The sequence below is a fragment of the Natrix helvetica genome (assembly GCF_964273705.1).
Source record: "Natrix helvetica genome assembly, chromosome: 5".
In the NCBI taxonomy this organism is placed as follows: Eukaryota; Metazoa; Chordata; class Lepidosauria; order Squamata; family Natricidae; genus Natrix; species Natrix helvetica.
The window spans coordinates 96,957,709-96,979,151 of NC_138551.1; the positions used below are offsets into that span (position 1 = coordinate 96,957,709).

The 21,443-nt window shown below is 40.8% G+C and overlaps 1 protein-coding gene across 2 annotated transcripts in view; it reads left to right on the forward strand.

Annotated features, from left to right (window-relative positions):
* REEP3 (receptor accessory protein 3) overlaps positions 1 to 21,443 on the forward strand; it is a 47,664-nt gene that overhangs the window by 22,246 nt on the left and 3,975 nt on the right. For both annotated transcript variants that reach the window (XM_081956199.1, XM_081956198.1), the window contains exons 3-7: positions 12,036 to 12,112; positions 13,576 to 13,696; positions 14,658 to 14,771; positions 20,082 to 20,232; positions 21,082 to 21,233. In XM_081956199.1, the coding sequence (XP_081812325.1) occupies positions 12,036 to 12,112; positions 13,576 to 13,696; positions 14,658 to 14,771; positions 20,082 to 20,232; positions 21,082 to 21,233 (615 nt within the window). The remainder of the gene's footprint in view (positions 1 to 12,035; positions 12,113 to 13,575; positions 13,697 to 14,657; positions 14,772 to 20,081; positions 20,233 to 21,081; positions 21,234 to 21,443) is intronic.

Genomic DNA, 21,443 nt, shown 5'->3' on the forward strand with positions numbered 1-21,443 from the left:
TTCTATCCCTCTGTTAATGCAGCCTAGTGCCAATCAGCAACTTCCAGACTCTTCAAGAAAAAGATATATTTACAATTCATTAATTCCTGGTAGAACATCAACCAATATAACATTTGTACAGATTAGACAGGAATCCAGGACATGAGGTAAACAGACTCCTTTATGTTCTTATACGCCAGTCTGGACCAAGGTTGATGATAAGATAGCAGGTTGTATATCCAGTTGAGTAGATAGAGCATTCTTCGTTTTAGCTGTACAATTCTTTTTACTAAATTTTATGTAGTATCCATAATTATCTAGATAATTATAATCCTATAAGCACTCTTTGCATCACTGCCGTAATCTGTAGTTCTTCAAAAGCTTCTTTTGATGGTGGTGTAGGTAGCCCTCTACGTCTGACCATAACTGCGCCTTCCATTAAGGTTGTAAGTCATGATGGTCATTCAGTTGGTTATCACATGACCTCACCAGACCTTTTTTGGCAACAATTTTTAAGAGAATGCCATGGTTGTAAAGCAACCAGCACAATAGTTAAGTGTGTGCTGCCATTGTAAAATAAACCCATTCAACTTATGTATTTCTAATAATAATATACATTTATAATAGGTTGCAATCTATCATTGTTCAATTATTCCAGGTTTTCTCTTGTCATTAATTCCATTTTATTATATAAAAGTATATGCACTAGTATTTCCCCTTCTCTTATTTCTATCACTTATTCTAACTTACGATGTCACAGGGGCGTCACGTGACGTATCAGGACTCCCCCCCCCCTTTTGCTAAACTGGGCATGCATCTGGCCTGTGGGCCTTGAGTTTGACAGCCCTCATTTAGAGGATAGAGGTAGTCCTTGAGTTACAACTGTTGAATGACCATTCAGAGTTATGATGATGCTGAAAAGATCCTAACATTTACAACCAATCATGTGATTCAGCCTGGATCAGGTGAACTGGCAGTAGAGGTGTCAGGAGGCTCCACCCTCCTGGACGCTTCTGCATATGCGCAGAAGTGTCGTGAACATGCATGTGTGCCCGAGCGAACTGGTAATAAAAAAATTGGAAACCCACCACTGATGTGATTGCTATTTGTGACCTTCTCAGCTGACTTCTGCCAAACAAATTGAGTGGGAGAAGCTGGATTTTGTTAGAATATTCATGACTGGGAGAGACATGATAACAAGGCCAGCCAATGAATAGGCAAAGCAACTAAGTCAGCCAATAGGAGTTGAAACAGATTGGAGTCAGGGCATGGTTTAGCCTACAACCTTCTGAGTCTGACAAGTGTTTGGGGTACTTAGAATAGGAATTCTGAGTTTTATATTTATTTAGAAGTAGATAATATTGTGAAAAAACTTTTTTTAAAATAATGGGGTTTCTTTTCTAGATAGATAGTTATATTTTCTGAAAAAGTATTGTAGTCAGACATGTTTTTATTTTCCAAGAATTCCTAAAGTATCTGGAGTATGTCTGGAGTAATAAATGTCTATTCATTTATTAGATAATGATTTATTATCATCCTGCTTTTCCATGCCTTTTGTACTTAAAGGGTTTTAAAAATGGGTGGGTAGGAACCTAGAAGGTGTTATCTGGATGCATCCTTTGTTCTCCATTTATTGTATCAAAGCTTATCCTAAGGGTGTGTGTGTCTGTGATGAAGAATGTAAGGCATGCATGTCATTCAAACTTTGGTTGCTTACATAAAATTTGGTGACCAAGTTCATATCTATTATAAACCATAAACTATTAATTTCTTTCCTTCCTATCTACCATCCTAAGAGGATGTGTTTCTTTTGTATGTAAACCCTACTCTCTGCTTAAGAAATATATAATCAGCTGAAATTGCATACTATTTTAATGTGATTTGTCTCATATTTAAGTTCTCATTTTGAGCTTGAAATAAAGAACTGCATGACTGAACTTTGTTTTCCTTACTTGGCTTAACATCGCAAAATCTGCTATGCAGAGATAATGTATTTGGACTTCAGTATTTTGTTTATGTCATTAGTTGCACTTTGTGACTACATAGTGTTCTTTCAGACTGCTGACTTAGGCAGCCAAATTCTACCCATCTTTTTAGAACTTGGCATCTTAAAGGTGATAATCATTCTACATAATTGCCCTAAACACGTATTACTGAATAAAGAGTTTCTTTCCATTATATAGGAAATAATTTTTAGTATTGGCTTATTTTAGCAATAAATAAACAATTGTGATTTTTTAAATATAGTTTTTATTTCAATTAACTCATTTAAGTTGTTTAGATGTCTGCTCATCTCACAATAGGTGAGTGAACCATGAATATTTGGGCCACCCAGATTGGGAATTGTTTCTTCTGTAGTCTGAGATGGGGTAACACTTCCCCTTCAAGAATTGTGCGCAATCTGGGAGTCTTCCTAGACTCACAGTGCCTCCTCAACGAGCAGGCAGTAAAACATTTGTTGTACCAGGTGTGTCTTTTCCTAGTTCAGAAGGCTCTTCTCTTGTGGCTTGACTATTGCATCATTACCTGCTGTTTATATGTACACTGTGAGCTGATGCAGCAGAGACAAATTCCTTGTGTGTTCAATTGCCCAATAAAGAAACTCTATTCTATTTAATCAATCAAACCTTTATTGTCAATGCACAACACGTGCACCATGAAATTGAATGAGCCTCCCTTGGTGCAGTCCACCCATGAACACAGAATACAGCTGAATAAATCAATAAGTAAAAAGAAATCCCTAAACCCAATAAATAATAAACTAACACACATATCCATATATGTATGTATGTATATATGTATAGGGTGTGTGTGTGTGTATATATATACTTACATACATATATATTATTATACTACATTGGTATATACATGTTGCACGTTACTCTGTCATTCTATTCTATTCTATTCTATTCTTATTCTTATTCCCATTCTATCCCATCCCTGCTTTGTGGGGGCTGAAGGAATACAATAAATTGTATTCGCTCAGAATCTAATGTTTCATTTCTTCATTGTTGCTTAATATGGACTTTTCTATCAACCTAGAAGTATCTAAATATCAGAAAACTGTATATAACAACAATTCCATTTCTTAAGTAAATCATTTTTAGAATTCTATGCATTGCAGATTTCGTTTTCAAAATGTATATTCCTTTAGATGGTCACCCATCTCATCAGTACGACTCTGGGCAGCTAGCCAGAATTAAAATACAAGATAAATACAAATATATATTTTTCAAAGTGAAATATATTTTATGCAGACTATAGTAATTTTATTTCATTAAGGTCATTTTAAACTGCCTATTATGGCCTTTCAGAAAATCACATGTATGTAACTTTCAGTTTTACAGCAGGTCTTTCCTATCCTTCAGCCAAAATTCATAGGACAGAGAGATTAGAATTGAAGGAACAAATAATTTGTTTTTTCCTAAATTACAAGATACATTGGCTCTTTCGTTTTAAAACAGAACAAGCTTCACTTTTTTGGGTGGGGGGGAATGCCCATAACCAAAAACATTATTTCTAACTACACTCTAGAAGTTTTAATTCAATAAATAGAGCTCCATGGGGCCATACCTGCAAGTGCCAGAAACCACAAAGTTCAACTTTAAAGTTAAACTGCCTTTTCTCTCTCTCTGCTTTTCCCTACCCCTCCTTCCTTGGCATTGCTTTATGCTCATTCTGTGAAGGTTCATATGAAGGTCAGTTTTTAAGGTAAGACAATCCTTCAGAATAGTTGTTTTAGCTGGCACATACACTAATTTGGCTATTCACTGAGGCTGAAAATACAATACAATCCTCTGTGATTAATCTAATGTTTCATTACATGCTTGGATTTCTGTTCAGTCTTATTATTTCAAGTCTGAGAAATTTTAAGAGCAGGGTGAATGAATTTATTTCCAGACAGTATACAGATTTCTCAAAAAAAATGATATCATGAATTTGTTTATATGGCAAAACATTTAAATAGCAATAGCACTTAGACTTATATATGCTTCACCGTGCTTTACAGCCTTCTCTAAGCGGTTTACAGAATCAGCCTCTTGCCCCCAACAATCTGGGTCCTCATTTTACCCACCTCGGAAGGATGGAAGGCTGAGTCAACCTTGAGCTGGTGAGATTTGAACTGCCGAACTGCAGCTAGCAGTCAGCTGAAGTAATCTATAGTACTGCACTCTAACCACTGTGCCATCTCGCAGAATACTTTTCACAGAATAATTTTGGGTCTACAAATAAATTGACTTTTTAAGTCTTCACATTGCTAAATAAAACAATAATTGCTTCAAATTAACCCTGTACAATTAAGTATTAAGCTTTCATTAATTAAGCTATTCAATAAGTAACATAGTGCAGCTTTTAAGATTTAATGCACCTATGGAAGGATTTTAAATTCAGATTCCATATCTGATATTTTTCTGTTCATTTTTTAATCTGGTGGTATACTCTATAATTAATAATTAAGAGTTTTTCTCATTAGGAAAATGATGAATTGCTGTTACATATTTTGGAAGCAGGATCATTGAGTTGTTTATATTCAGGCATTTGCTGTTTCGATTTTATAGTTTCAAATACCGGTAGCTTTACCCCATTTTTAAAGAAAGAAAAATAGTAGTAATATAGAAAATTTGTCAGGGGGTGAACTATTTCCGAGAAGTCTCCCTCCTTCTTAAACACAACCACAATCACTCCATGCACACACGGAAACGTATGACTATTTTTTCTTTTTCGTTTTCCTAATTACTTGCATAGGGATTATTCTTTATACTATTTATGTTGTTTGCATTTTTTGTCATGGATTGCACCGGTGAGGCTAAAACCAATTTCATTCTATACATGATGTACAATGACAATAAAGGCTATACTATAGTATATCATGCTTTTGAAAGTGTGATTTGACTGTCTCTGGAAGTAAACCTGCTGAACAAGAAGCAATTTGGGGAGTTCTTTGCATAGCAAGCCAGTAAAGCAGGCCTAGGCAAACCACCCTCCATACACCCTCAACCACCTTTGGAGGATTCGTTTTTGGGAACCATTCCTAGGACACCATGATCTACCATAGATAAAATTCAATGTATTCCAGGGAAGTAGAATGAGTTTGTTCTTGAATCATGGAGAGGATTTTTTTGCATTTAATTAGTTCAATTGATTATGGTTATCTCTTTGAATAAGACCCTGTATTTCAGCATGTGTTTATGGCAGTGAGGATGATTAGAAACAGATTGTATGGGCGAGAATTGATGTTCCTAAGCAGGCTGTTCTTTTTCTTCCCAGTCCTGTGCTGCTGTTTCGTTTCCCTTCTTGTTCTAAGCATCTATCCATTTTATAGCAAAAAATCTCTCTATATAAAAGACAAGTACCACTCACTCATCACAAAATCTCCAGCACTGTAAAGCCTACAAACTTGAAATTTGGCACGTATGTTCCTATTGGCTTCTAGGTACTCAATAAGAAAGGATTTTTCGAAATGACCATCAGATCATTAGTATTTCTTATACAGTAATTATATGTATGCTGATGTTAAGGAGTTCTACTCCCTCTCCCCATCTGAAAAGAACTGTGTTCCAACTGCCCGTTGCCTTATATTAACCCGCTCTGACGCTAAGGAGTTAAACATTCTACTCCTTCCCACCAGAAAAGAACTCTGTTCCAACTGCCAGTTGCCTCACAATTCGGTTACCTCAGTTCAAGTTGGCAGACATTCCACTCTTTCACTCAGTAGTGGTCTGGGGCTCCTTACAATACTAAACGTTGGTACTTCACCAAAATGCCTACGCCTTCCACCTATGGAACTGCTTCTGGACTCAAGGCATCAGGACCAATATTCTCTTATGCGTTTCAATCACCGACCACCACTGAGCCAACAGCTTGTGAACTGAATTTCTCCTGCATAGCCCGATCACATAGTTTCGTTGAGAAGCACGGTATCCAGCTAGTAATTTATATAAAATAAGTGAAAGCCAGTCTCCCTGAGAAAACTGACCCTTGGTTTGTCCAATCAGAAATGCTAGTAATTCATAGTAACTCTTGATAAAAGTATAGTGGTATATTCAGTCTGGTATTTTTTAATGTGTTGTGGGCCTTTATGGGAATTTGGAAAAAGTTCCATTAGGAAATAAAAGCTCAGTTCCATCTTTTGAAGCTTCTTCACTTGGGGTCACTTTATAAGATGGTTTGAGGGGCTGAGCACCAGGACTGATCCCATAGGCTGGAAGCTTCTATCTCCTAGAGTAGTGTTTGTCAATCTTAGCTACCGTAGTTATTTTAAGGTGTGTGGTCTTCAACTTCCAGAATTCTCCAACCCAGCCATGCATGCTTAACCACAAATGTTAAAGTAGCCAAAGTTGAGAAATACCATCCTAGAAGTTTTCTGGGTCTGTAGAGCATACCGTTTGGTAATTCCAGCTACCATCATTTGCCTTCTAGGAAATGTCATTACCTGACATTCTTTCCATTAACCCTACCACACAAATCGCCACAATCCATGGCCTTACAGTTTTGGAAAATAAGGGAGAAAAAAGTGATATAAAATGAAATAAGTTCTACAGTTGTATTTGTTCGTATTGTACAGTGAAGTGTACACTAGGCAATTCTCTCCTTTAAAATGGTTTTTTAAAGCAGTCTTTTATTACCTTAAATCAGGGGTTGGCAACCCATGGCTCCAGAGCCACATGTGGCTCTTTCATCCCTCTGCTGTGGCTCCCTGTCGCTCAAAATATGCATCACAATCGCCAATGTGTGACACCAACTGGCACGTGATTTATTGAGTTTTTGACCCATCTTTTGTTTGCGGAGTTCAAAATGGTTTTGTTGCATGAAGAAATAAAAATGGGGTTTCTCTGTAGCAGTTCATTGATTTCATGAATGCAACACACTATCGGGTTTTTTTAATACATAACATATATGCAGTGTTAGCTTCATTTTAGATGTCAAAAGGGTTTTGTGGCTCCCAGTGTTTTCTTTTCTGTGGGAAACGGGGCCAAATGACTCTTTGAATGTTGAAGGCAGGGGTGTCCAAACGTTTTGCAAGGAGGGCCAGATTCGGTGAGGTGAAAATGTGTGGGGCTGATCATTCAGCCTGATATTCTTTGAACCCTTAACATTAAATGCAAATTAACTACCGTATTTTTCGGAGTATAAGACGCACCAAGATTTTGAAGAGGCAAATTAAAAAAAAAGTTTTTGCACTCTCCCCAAAATGGCCCATTTTTCGTGGGCCTTTTTTTTTAAAGGGCATGAATAGCCCTTAAGAGGCTTCTAGAGTGCTCCTGGGGGCTGCGGGGGGCAAAGTTGAGCAAAAAACGGCCCGTTTTTTGCTCATTTATGCCCTCCACAGCCCTCAGGAGCACTCTGAAAACCTCCTAAAGAAGGGGGCAGAGTTTTGGGGGGCAAAAAATGCTGTATTCAGTGTATAAGTTGCACCCAGATTTTTAGCCTCTTTTTTGAGGGGAAAAAGATGGATCTTTATACTTCGAAAAATACGGTATTTTATGAAAGACTAAACAAATAACTCCAGTGGGGAGAAGAGACTGCGGGCCGCTTGAAATTTGAAAAAGGGCCACATTTGGCCCCCAGGCCGCACTTTGGACATGCCTGGTTTAAGGTTTCTGACCCCTGCCTTAAAGAGTCAGATATAAAACCTTCAATGTTGGAACTAAACTTAAGTTTCTACAAGAATCATGAAAGTATCTTAAAGGACCTCCACCATAGAAAATAAGAAGAAGTAGAAAATCAAGCATAAAACACAATGCAAAATAGACAAATGGAAGTTCACACTCCAACTTTAATTAACTTCTGTCTTATTTCTCTAGAGCAGTGTTTCTCAACCATCAAAGTCCACCCATCTTAAATCTGCCAAGGTTGATAAATGCTGTTCAAGAGAATAAATGAGCCTTGGAAGAGATGTTCCCTTGTCCAATATACAGCCTGGGAAATGCATCTCCAGGCAAATTCCAGCTTAAATCTAAGGGTGGAGCAGAATCCTGGCTTTCTGTTTCCCTTCCTGCTTAAGACACCTCCTTGCTCTTTTTCTCCTGGAGCTTTTCCACAAGAACAAAAGTTCTTATTCTTGAATAGGACAAGAATGGGGAGAATCTCTTCCTGCTTACCTGAGCAGGAGAAGATACATTTAGGAAACTCTTCTGTTAAGAGATGTGTCAGGTTCCATTCAGGCAAAGAAAACAAGCAGGATGACTAAGCAGGTAGTTTATGGTAAATGTAATTGTTATAAGCCTGTCCCGGTACTTTCAACAAACACACAATGCAAAAAACGGGTCAAGGCTGTAATTCCGTACTTCCCTCCACCATTTAAATCCTCCTGTGGCCCGCCCTCTCCTACGCATGCGCAATATTCTCCGCTGACGTGGCAGAACATGCTGGCTTACCTTGCCACGTGTGCACTGGTGCAATTCCGTATGAAAGTCACTGCAGGATCCGAAGGTCCTTCAAGCTCTTGGTGTGGCAGGGAAACAAATGTGGCACAGCAGCGATCCAAGTCACGAAACGCCCCAGTCACGAATCTCCCCACCAGCAGAACAGGAGCTCCAAGCCGCCAAGAGCGCTGGGGCTGACAAGATGTTGATGTGCAGATGCTGTTGCCATTGTATCACAAACTCAAGTTAGACTCGGAAGAGATCAGTCATCTGGTGTAAGTGAACAAAACGGGTTCAGACTCACCTATAAAAATGCCAAATCATGGGTTTTTGGGGAAAAGAGCAAGGAGAAAACATGGATTACAAAGGTAAATAAGATTGAGCAGATCCACAGCCATAAACTACCTCAGAGTAATTTTTGACACCAAAGAATCATAGAAAGCGTATCATAATTATTACTTTCAGGCAATTTTAGGATCCTCTCCTATCATTAGACACTTCATTTCCACCAAGGATGCAATTAGTTCCTTTTGCTCTTTGAATCCCAAATAGCTCTGATCTTCCCAGGACTGCATGTGAGAATCTGTGCCATGAGAAAGGCAATGGAGGTGGTGCACATGAATTTTTTGAGAGCTATACTTGCTACTTGAGGACATAACCAATGCCACTCTCAGGGACTTCAGGCAGGAATGCCTAAACAATGGTTATAGCCTAGAGCAGTGTTGGGGAACTTTTTCGGTGCCGAAAAGGGAGCGCACACGCACTAGTCTGGAAGAGGAGCTGCCGAGGGGGCATGCACGTGCCAGAAAAGGAACTTCTGGTTTCCAGCCCATTGGCCAGCTAGTCTTCCAGTCACTGGTGCGCATGCACACATGACAATCAGCTGGCCGGCCCACATGCGTGCCGGAAAACCAGAAGACCTGCTCTTCCTGTTTCCAGCACTGTTGCATGCATGAAAGCCAGCTGATTGTCACACGTGCATGCACACCAGAAATCTGTAAGATGAACGGGCGAAGTCGCACATGCCAGGCGACATGGCTCCGTGTGGCACTTCTGGCACGCATACCATAGGTTCGCCATCACAAGCCTAGAGGATAATAATCAGTTACTGATTAAATACCTAGCTCTTCCCCACTGGATCTTTGTATTGATGGTGGATCATTCTCCTAGCAGGGGGGATGCTGTGTAGTCCATCTTTCCAGATGAATTCGTTTTTACCCTTTGTTATGCAAAGGTCATCCTTTCTGAAAGTTGGTAATAATGAAGTAACAGCTGGAAATCAGTAAGACACCACACTACAGCAGGACCTGAATTTCAAGTAAGCCTTGGATACTGGCCAAATATCTAGCAACTTTCCCCTTCCCAAGTTTGAGCAATGGCTTCTTTCAGATATGTCTTCATGGGTTACCATCAGCACTTCTATTATGCAAATATTCTAGAACCTTCTACCTGACCAAAATTTCCCTTTCTGGCTCAAAACAGATTGAAACTATTGACTATATCATGATATTGACCATATCATAATTTCTACAAAAGAAATGTGGAATTTCAACTGTTAAAGTGAATAGCTACATAAAGGTCTTAGTCTGATTCCAACTCTGGTATTATTAGTACAGTTCTAAGGTCTGTGTTGCTACTGTTGAAATTTGTCATCAAATGCTCCAATATAACAGATTAACAGAGTTGGAAGGGAACCTTACCTTGTAGGTCATCTAGTCCAATCCCCTACCCAAGCAGGAGACCTTACACCATTTCTGACAAATGGCAGTCCAATTTCTTCCTGAAAGCCTCCAGTGATGAAGCTCCCACAACTTACGAAGGCAAGCTGTTCCATTGGTTGATTGCTCTCACTGTCCGAACATTTCTCCTTATTTCTAGGTTGAATCTCTCCTTGATCCATTTCCATCCATTATTCCTTGTCTGGCCTTCAGGTGCCTTGGAAAATAGCTTGACCCCCTCCTCTCTGTGGCAGCCCTTCAAATATTGGAACACTGCTATCATATCTCCCCTGGTCCTTCACTTCAGTAGACTAATCATGGCTTTATGTTTATATATGAATTGTTAATTGTAATAATAAAGATAGCAATAATAAAGTATATGCTATATTATTCTCTCTCTCTCTCTCTCCCTTCTTCTCTCTCTTTCTCCCTCCTCTCTCTCTCTCTCTCTCTCTCTCTCTCTCTCTCTCTCTTTCTCTCTCTGTCTCGTGTTAATCATATGCATGCCAAGAAATAATAGAAACATCTGGCAGAGCAAACATGCATGATTGAAGTCTTAGAAAATTCTCAAGACAAAATGTTAAATTTTAAATATACAATACAAAATAAAGAAATCATCCTATGCAGTAATTCTAGTTTTATATTTACCCATCTTGTCAAAGTTAACCAATATCCACTCTTTCAATCCTGGACTTCCCAAGAGATCCCTGGAGATTCCGTCTGTTGTTCTGAGGCTGGTGGGGAATGAGTCCCATTTTCTCTTCTTAATGTCTCTGGTTTATTTTTTTTTAAAGACAACCTGTTTTTCTCTCCAAGGGAAATGTGTGGGGTAGCTCAGTAGAAACTCTAAGCCATATGTTACTATGCTGCCCCCTGTACAGTGCATATAAAAAGTGTACACATCTGTTTAAATACCAGGCTTTTGAGATGTGAAAAACTCAGACCAAGAGAAATCACTTGAGATTTTTTCCCTACCTTTAATATAATGGGTAAGCTGTACAATTCAGTTGAGAAACAAACTGAAATCTTTTTGCACTTAGCAATAGCACTTAGACTTATATAATGCTTTACAGCCCGCTAAGCAGTTTTCCAGAGTCAACATATTCCCCCAACAACCTGTGTCCTTATTTTTCCCACCTTGGAAGGCTAAGTCAACCTTGAGTCTGATGAGATTCAAACTGCCAAATTGCAGGCAGCTGGCAGTCAGCAGAAGTAGCCTGCAGTACTGCACTCTTACCACTGCACCACCAAGGCTCTTTTAGTGGGCAAAATAACAACAAAAATCTTGATAAAATGTTTTGCAGGCCAAAACAACTGTCAAAGGGACATTTTTCCCCTCGTGCCATCAATCTGCACCAAGAGCTTTCTGCATTGGAGACCGATTTTTTGTGTGTCTAATCACACTTGGCCAAATAAAGTATTGTATTCTTGCTATGAGAAAGTGAGGGAACTGGAAACCAAGTCCCATGGAAATTATTAAATGGATCAGGTATACCTAGCCTGGAGAACAGAAGACTGAGGAGAGAAATGAGCAAACTTCAGATGTCCTACTATGGGTTGTTGTGTAAAAAAGGAAGTGACTTTGTCCGTTGTTGTTTTTAGAGAGAACCAAATGTCTGAAATACTTTCAGCAGATCCAGCATTAAACAAGAGTTGGAATTTCTGAGGTCTAAGAAACTAAGAAAGATTCTATAATTCTGTTAATTATGATTTAACTGATAGCAGTGTAACAGCTGCCCTTTGTCTAAAATTGTCAGCAGAACTTGATTTGAACAGCTTGGCTAGAAGAACTAGATAGAAAATTAAAAGGTCTTATTTTTCTCTCTGATGTATGCTACTTACATACTGTTTGCATGTTTGTAAAATGCATAAAAACAAATAGAACCTACATATTTTAATTTGTTAAATAATAATTATTCATCTTTCTAATCGGTAGAAACTGAAATAGTTGTTTTGCATTTTTCATTCTTAGGTGCGGTGGATGATGTATTGGATTGTGTTTGCTCTTTATACATTTACTGAAACAGTAACGGACCTCTTGATCTCTTGGTAAGATCTGTACATTTGCGAAGCATGATGTTTTTGGCCTCCCGAAACCCCACCCCACGCATCCTGTTTTTAACAAAAAATGAGGTGCGCAGAGGGTTTGGGAGGCCTATTTTTTTCCTCCCAAACCCCTCATGCATCATGTTTTTGCCCTCCCTGGCCCCCAGGAGCACTTTGCAGGCCTCCCAAACTCCCTGGATGGCCCATTTTTCACCAAAAACAGTGCGTGCAGAGGGTTTGGGAGATCTGCAGACTGCTCCTAAGGGCCGCGGAGGGCAAATAAATAATAATAATAATAATAATAATAATAATAATAATAATAATAATAATAATAATAATAATAATAATTTATTTGTTAGCCGCACCCTCTCCTGAAGGACTCGGGGCGGCGCACAATAAAACACATAAAATACAGATATGGACAATACATACACAAGAATATAGACGTATACGTGTACGTGGAGGAGGTAGACAGATGAATGGAAACAGTTAAAATCGCAATTTAAAATCCCCTAAATAAAATTACAAAATTAAAAACCCGTCAGGAGCGATATGATCAAATTATGGTTGAGCCAGGCCAGCTACTTGGAATAGGTGGGTCTTGAGCTTTACACGGAAGGAGCGGAGGTCAGCGGTAGTCCTAATATCCGGAGGGAGGTCATTCCACAGGGCTGGGCCTGCCACAGAGAAGGCTCTGCTCCTAGGCGCCGCCCCTCGGCAGTGTCTGGTGGACGGCACCTGGAGAAGTCCCTCTCTGTGCGAGCGAATGGGTCGCAGGGATGTATGGGGCAGGATACGATCCCGCAAGTAGCTAGGTCCTGAGCCATGGAGCGCTTTAAAGATCGTTATCAGGACCTTGAAACGCACCCGATAGACCACAGGAAGCCAGTGCAGCTCGCGCAGGAGAGGTGTCACATGGGAGTACCTTGTACTCCCCATAATTACCCGCGCGGCCGCATTCTGGACCAACTGTAGTCTCCGAGTCCATTTCAAGGGAAGCCCCATGTAGAGAGCGTTACAGTAGTCCAGGCGAGACGTCACCAGCGCATGAGTGACTGTGCGTAAGGCATCCCGGTCCAATAGGGGGCGCAATTGGCACACCAGGCGAACCTGGTGGAACGCCCCCCTTGCCACGGCTGTCACATGGTCATCCATGGACAGCCGGGCATCCAGGAGGACGCCCAAATTGCGCGCCCGCTCCACGGGGGCAAGTTGTACGCCCCCGATGGCCAGAGATGGGATTAACTGGTTGAACCGGGGGGCCGGAACCCACAGCCTTTTTTTAAAAAAATTACCTCTTCAAAATCTTGGTGTGTCTTATATGCCAGTGCGTCTTATAGTCTGAAAAATACGGTATGTGAAAAATCACCTAAAAATACTTCCCCTGAAACAGTTTAATTAGAAGGAACGTGCCTCTTTCTTTGTATCATATAATCACATTATGAATTCTAACTTATATTTTACAGGTTTCCACTATATTATGAACTGAAGATTGCTTTTGTTATTTGGTTGCTGTCTCCATATACAAGAGGGGCAAGTTTAATATATAGAAAGTTTCTTCATCCTCTTCTTTCTTCAAAAGAAAGGGTAAGCTGTCTCTCCTGCTGTGGAGTAAATATTTCTTTTGATATTTTAGAAAATAAATTTGCATTAAGATGTAGTGGGGATGAAGAATGACATTACTACAGGTTACACATTTTATTATCACTGGTTTGCCGAGTGTGCATGCGCCTTCCCATGCATGCGTCCGGCCTTCTGTGTATGCGCTTTGCTCATGTGTGCACCTTTCTGCCTCAAAAACGTGCCTAAATAGGATGGCATAGAGCTGGGGCGGGTGGGCAGGCCCATCTGCAATTTCCGCTACCAGTTCAGGCGAACCGGTCCGAACTGGCTGAATATCACCTCTACATTACTGTTGTGGCCCAGCAGGATCCGGTTGAGCTGCTGATGGACTTGGATAGCGAGGGATCATTTGAGTCTGCCCTGGACGATGTGGAGGATCCTGTGCAGGGTTCAGATTCAGAGCAGGGACCAGAGGGGCTGGTTGGCCATCAGGAGGCACCTGAGGCATGTAGCAGTGGGGAGGATTAAAGGCAGTTTGTCCCTGATGCTAGAGTGAGAAGGGCTGAGAAACGAAAGCAGCAATTACTAGGCAGGCTCATAGAAGATAATTTAGCACAGGTGGTGTGGATTGGCCCCTCCCAAGAGAGCTTATAGGCGAGGCATTGGGAGGGGACATTTGCAGGAAACAACAGTTTGAAATTAGCAGTGAAGAAAGTCTATGTCTTAGAGCCGTGTTTGATTCGTTGGGAATATCTGGTTTGTTTTTCTTGTAAGTGAGTTATCTGGGCCCTCAGCCAAAGGGTTTGTTATCTTGCAATTAAACAGTGGCAAACAGCCAAGCCTGTGTTCTGGCTTGTTCACAGGCGTGGAGAGGGGGGGGGGTCAGAACACATTACTACCTTGTGCTTTCTGCCAAGATATGATGTTATGTATTGCCAATATCAGATTAAATTAATACCTGTACTACATATATTTTTCTTCCTAGGAGATTGATGAGTACATTGTGCAAGCCAAAGAACGTGGTTATGAAACAATGGTGAACTTTGGTAAACAAGGCTTAAACTTAGCTGCCACTGCTGCAGTGACTGCCGCTGTAAAGGTAAACAATACTGCATGTTGTGTATTTACCATGTAGCATAAAATGGGTGAGTGGGGATGTGTGTTCAGAAAGGTATAAGGTGAAAAGCTGGATAACCTTTTTCTAAACAGCGTATTCTGAAAAGTATGTTCTCTCAAATAAGAGTTGACTTTTTAAACAGTGAAGATGACTCTTTTTTCTCTCTTGTTGCTTTCCTTGGTGGTAAATCACATTCCACAGGATTTCTGACTTCTTTCTGCTGTTCTTCAATCAAGTTGAGGTAAATGTTCATGGAAGATTAAAGCATGAAGCAGTGACCAGTATGGTTGGCTAGGATGTTAATAGGGTTCCCTGATGAATTCAAATTTGTAAGGAAAGAAAAATTAAATTGATGAACTTGAATTTAACTGCTGATGCTTACTGCTGTCTGATACTAGTAGACAGCCAAATTGGGCTTTTCACATGTATTCAGGCCTGTTCCTAATTATTTGTAATTTGCCTAAAATACCAGGTATCTCCAGGTATTTTGACATTCAGAATACTTAGTGTGTATAATGAGATCACAGTGACAAAATATTACAGAAAGGGAAGCTGCATGAGCATATGCTTTTACAATAATTTTGAATAGAAAATATAATTTGCTCTACCTGATAGATAGTATATGCATCATACATCAGGGCTATTCTTTATCATTTTTTGAAACAATTTTATTAAAGATTATGAATTGAAATAAAAACTAATATACTAATAAAATATAAAATAACAAATAAAATGTGTGAAAAACTTCATCTGAAGTATAAACAATTTTAGTAACTCATCACCCTCTCTTAAAATATAACACATTTTCTTTTTACCCCATGTCTCATCTCTTAGCTAAAAACAAATTCCAAAATCTTTGCCATTCATTTCTTATCAGCAAAACTCCAGAGACAATTATCTATTTTAATCTAGGATCACCCTTCATCATTGATGCGCATAGAACGAAACTGGGGAGTGGGCTAGCTGATCTAGGTGTCAGCAGAAGTTGCCAAGCAGTTTCTATAAAGTAGCAGTGATCACTTTAGTCAATGTAAAATCCAACATTTGTAAAAATTTAAGTAGTTTGTGTTTATTAAGAACACCAGTGGAATATTCTCTGGCCACTCAAGTCCCCAAAATATAAGCCCATGATGGCGAACCTATGGCATTAGTGCCAGAGGTGCCACGCAGAGTATTCCCTGTGGGCATACATGCCATCGCCAGCTGATCTTCTGGTTTTCTGGTCTTCACAGATGCCAGAGCGCCAGAAAATGACCAGAAAACGGCCAAAAAACAGCCAAAAAACAGGCATGCGTGTACTGGCCACCTGGTCTTTGGGTTTCGGGCACTCTGGCGTGCACACATGCACACACATGCATGTGTGTTCTGGTTTGGGCACTTGGTGCTGAAAAGGTTCGCCATTACTGATATAAGCTATAGCTACTTATTCCTAGGAAGTCTCTTCTGATAAATACTGTGCAGAATTTGCCCATTAAGGTGGGAAAGGCAGTGGGAAATATGAACCTCAGTATGTAAGTTGCATAATTAAACTTCCAGGTTTCCTGAACCTGCAGTTTAGATGTCTGTTTTCCTTCAGATGATATTAATTGAAATGCTAAAGTGAACATCTAATCAGTGAAATCAGTGAATTCCCATAACATACTAATATTATTCTCAGTTCTTCAGAGTTCTATTTATTGTGAAGATACACGTTTACACAAGTTGTCTGATCACATTTCTGCTCAAGGAGTCTAGTAAACAAACTGTTGAGCACATTACCACCAGTTAAAAAAGAACCATGAACCAGGGTTGTTTATGACTTTAAACAGGGCTATTGATAGAAGAAGCCAGATTTTAATGCTGATCAGATCACAAACAGCTTTGCAGTAGTTTAGCTTCTTTTAATGGTAGATGGAATTATTTCATCTTGCTTCTTCATCTTATGTCAGATTTTCAGCAATTTGTTTTACCACGAGCTTCCATGATGAGAAATCTCGATTGTGCAAGGCCAGAGTGTTCCACATCACATTATTCATGCTGCCCAAACCCATGTTTTTATTCATTTTATTCTATTTTTCTCATGATAAAATTGTGAAACTGATTTTCAGTCAGAAATATCTCCGGAAAGATGCAAACAATTGAATAGTTTGTTTCAATTACATCCTTAAATTGAGCAGCAATTAAATTAAGAGCGCCAGAGGACTTGGGTGAGATTCAGATATACCATTAATTCAAACATTGTCTGGCTTTCTTGCTTGTAGCTTAGTGTGTTTGTGTAAATTTAGCCAATTGTGATATACTCAGATACTATGAGTAAGCAAATCAAGGCTTAGTATAGTGGGTAATATAGGTCACAAAGCCCCTAATTGTCTAACTCCAAAGGACTTCCCAAGATAAACCTGAGAACTCCATGACTTACCATATTTTTATGTATAAGACGCTCCAAAGTATAAGACACACCTACCTTTTGGGGAGAAAAACAAGAAAAGAAATCTGCCTCTCTCTGCCTCTCAGCAATTTGCCTCATTGCAGCAAACAGCGTGTTTCAATTTCAGCACAGCCTGATTAGCACAATTAGCTGATTGTCGGTTGGATTAGCCTCCCAACCATCAGCTGTTTCAGGCTGCAGGGATTGCCATAGCCTATTGCCGCCTCTGTGTGCCACATTTTTAGCCTCCTCAAGCCCCGTTTTCAGCCTCTGTGTGCCCCATTTTCCATCCGTTCCAGGCACCAGGGATCGGAATGGGCAGAAAATGGGGGTGTACAGAGGTGGCACAGCTAATGGGTCAGGAGGCCGATCCAACCAACTATCGGCTGCTTCTGCTAATCAAGCTGTGCTGAAGCTGAAACAGGCTGTTTGCTGCAAGGAGGCAAATTGCTGAGAGACAGAGGTCAAAGGGTGGGGGCCAGCGGGTGGGTGGGACTAGATTTGATGTATAAGACCCACCCAAATTTTCACCCTCTTTTAGGGGGGAAAAGTATGTCTTATATTCCGAAAAATACGGTATTCCCATTGCTGTTTTACAGTCACTGGGGCATTCAGTATATTAACAGCAGAAGTCTTCTGTTATTTATCTGCTGTTATTCGTGTCACCATCTGAATCCCTTAATGCTTTACAGATTAGAGTTGATAAAAATGACATGACCCTGGCATTCCTGCGATTATAGTAGATAAACCTAGACTTTCCTAGGGCAAGCATTCTAACCTTGCTAATCTGTGATCACCCTTTCCTGAATGTCTTGAATCTTAACTTCCTGAAATGAAGACAGGTTCCTTCTTCTAAATGATGTGGCTTGTTTATGGTTTCCAGGGATACTTTGCCTGCTGTGGAAACATTTCATTTCCTTTGCTTCAAACAGTGTGACCTCCAGAGATTGGAGCTGTCAGAACAACTTCTCATCTTGCTTGCTTACAAAATGTGTGCGTGTTTACTTAATAATTACAATTGCTAATATTATCTTTTCCCCCCTCAAGAACAAAGGTACGAGAGTCAGCATTTGTGCTATGGATTAGAGCTGTATTTAGATGACCATATACCTCTAATAAGTACTGGTACTTGAACAGAAAAAATAAATAAAAAATTAAAAAATTAAATGACACCATTCAGCCCTTCACATCTGGGATTATATTAAACCAAATTTCTTTCAGACAGAATTGAGAGGATGGCTAATAGTATTAGTGTATACCAGCGATGGCGAACCTTTTTTGGCTCGCGTGCCACAAGTGGGGGGAGCGCAGGGGGGGTCATGTGCGGGCGTGCCGCACCCATAATGCAATGCGCGATCCCCCAGTGCGCATGCGCACACAACGCGCGACCCCCCCATTTTTACATGCTTTTTTCGCCCTCCCCAGGGTCCAGAGGCTTTATAGGAGCCTGGGGAGGGCAAAAAGAGCCTCCCCCGCCCCCCCGGAGGCCCTCCGGAGGCTTCAGGGACCGTCCGGAGGCTTCCCTAAAGCCTTCGGAACGCTTAGAACCACCCTCCGAGCAACCCGGAAGGGCCTCCGGGTGGGCGGGGGAGGCTCTTTTCGCCCTCCCCAGACTCCTATAAAGTCTCTGGAGCCTGGGGAGGGCGAAAAATGTCTTTTAAAAAGGTGAAGTCAGCTGGCCAGCGGGCGCATGCGCGCTGGCCAGCTGACAGGGCAGCGCCTCGCGTGCCCTGACAAATGGCTCTGCGTGCCACTTGTGGCACGCGTGCCATAGGTTTGCCATCACGGGTGTATACATTAATCAAGGCAGACTTTTAATACGGTGCTTGGACTTTACAGAATAGACATTGAAGGAGTCATAATTTGAATAAGGCTCCATTTACACACTGAATTATGGATTTAGTAGTTGAATTTAATTAATTTTGGAGGGAGAAAAAAAATCTAACCTTTATAGAGGAAAGAGACAAGGGCTGTATAGGATAGGAAAGAAACAAATTCAGTTCTGAATTATCACCCTACAGCTGTTTACAATGATAAATATAGAATCACTTACATAGAATAGAATAGAACTGGGGTGGCGAACCTATGGCACAGGTGGCATGCAGAGCCATTTGTCAGGGAATGCAAGGCGTTGTCCTGTCAGCTGAATTCAGCCTTTTTTAAAGCCATTTTTCGCCCTTCCCAGGCTCCAGAGGCTTTATAGGAGCCTGGGGAGGGCAAAAACAGCCTTCCCTGGGCCCCCAGAGTCCCTCCGGAGGCTTCAGGAGTTTCCCTGAAGCCTCCGGAGGTAAAAAAAACGGTCATACGGGCAAATCGGAAGTTCAGGAACAGACTTGCTTCAGGGGCCTTCCGGAGGCTTCTCTGAAGGCTCCGGAGGACAAAAAAACGACCTGTTTTCTCGTAGGGCTGTTTTTAGTCCTCCGGAGCCTTCAGGGAAGCCTCCTGAAGGTCCCTGAAGGCTCCAGAGGACCAAAAATGGCCCTACAAGCAAACCGGAGGTTCATTCCTGAACTTCCGGTTTGCCCGTAGGACCGGTGTTTTGCCCTCCGGAGGCTTCAGGGGAGCTCCTGAAGCCTCCGGAGTGCCTCCGGGGAGGACGGGGGAGGCTGTTTTCTCCCTCCCCAGGCTCCTATAAAGCCTCTGGAGCTGATCCAATTTTGGGGGTATGTTTTGGTACTTCAAATTCTCAGCTGTAACTGGTGTGTGATCATTATTATATCTCCTTTATCAATATTGTTGAAATGAAGATAAATAGCTGTATGTTGAAATGTGAAACAAAAATTTCAGTGAGGTGCCCTCTTTTTCACGTGACTGTATATCAGTTTGGACAGAGGACTCCTTCCTCCCATTGAATGACACCTCCTTTTTCCTCTTCAATACTACAGGGTCAAGGAGCAATAACAGAGAAATTGCGGAGTTTCAGTATGCATGACCTCACAGCAATACCAGATGATGAGCCAATAGGACAAAGGCACTACCAGACTTTGCCTGCTACCAAAAAGAAAAGCAAGAGCTCGATTCCCAATGAACCCTTAGGTTGGTATATTATTAAGCTGGGCTAGTTCTGATTTCCTAGGTTTTGTATAAGCAATTCCCTCAGAGACTCTTGTAGGCCCTACTTTTCACTGCCTGCCTCCAAAATCATTAGCTTGGGGTAAAGATAAAGGTTCCCCTCACACATATGTGCTAGTCGTTCCCGACTCTAGGGGGCGGTGCTCATCTCCATTAAAAAGCCGAAGAGCCAGCACTGTCCGAAGACATCTCTGTGGTCATGTGACCAGCACGACTAAACGCCGAAGACGCACAGAACGCTATTACCTTCTCACCAAAGGTGGTCCCTATTTCTTCTATTTGCATTTTTACATGCTTTCAAACTGCTAGGTTGGCAGAAGCTGGGGCAAGTAATGGGAGCCCACTCTGTTACACAGCGCTAGGGATTTGAACTGCCAAACTGCCAACTTTTTTGATCGACAAGCTCAGCATCTTAGCCGCTGAGCCACCGCGTCCCTCAGCTTGGGGTATAGGCATGGAATTGATACTATCGCTTCAAAGAGATTTTCTAAATGAGTACATATAACCCTACACAAAGAGGTTCCTATCTCCATTCCTTCGTGGATTCTTCCCATCTACTTAATTTACATAAACCAGTTTTCCTTTATTTTCACTTTGGCCAGGCCATTTACTATCACAGGTATGGAAAAAAACAAGTATTTTCTGGGTCTTTTTACTACTGCATTTACCTTCAGGCATATCGATTAGTTACACATTTTGTATAGCAATCATTTTGAGGGGGGAAATTTCCTCATTTTCTTAAACATTTTTAGGAAGTAGGAAATGATCAATCATTGGTAAAACAGTATTTTGATTTGTGGTTTTACCCCTCAGGTTATGGTATTCCAGTAAAAAAGGATTCGGAAGATGATAAAACAGATGAAGAGAGGGAAGGGACATATTCAGAAGATGAAATGTTTGCTCAAAGAGGTCTTCGTCGAACACAAAGTATGAAATCTGTAAAAACGATAAAAGGACGCAAAGAGGCAAGTAAATCTGTTCTTGGCAGTATGAAATGCTCTAAATAAAAAGGTGGGAGTCGTTAAATATTTTTATTGAAAACATTTTAAAGTGGAAGCTTACCTTTTCTGAATCTCAATGAAAGAAAACTGCAAACCAGAATTTGATCCTGGTTTGTTCAAGTAGCAAAGTCTGGTTTGATTTAGGGGAAAAAGAACCCTAAAGGAGGCAAGAGG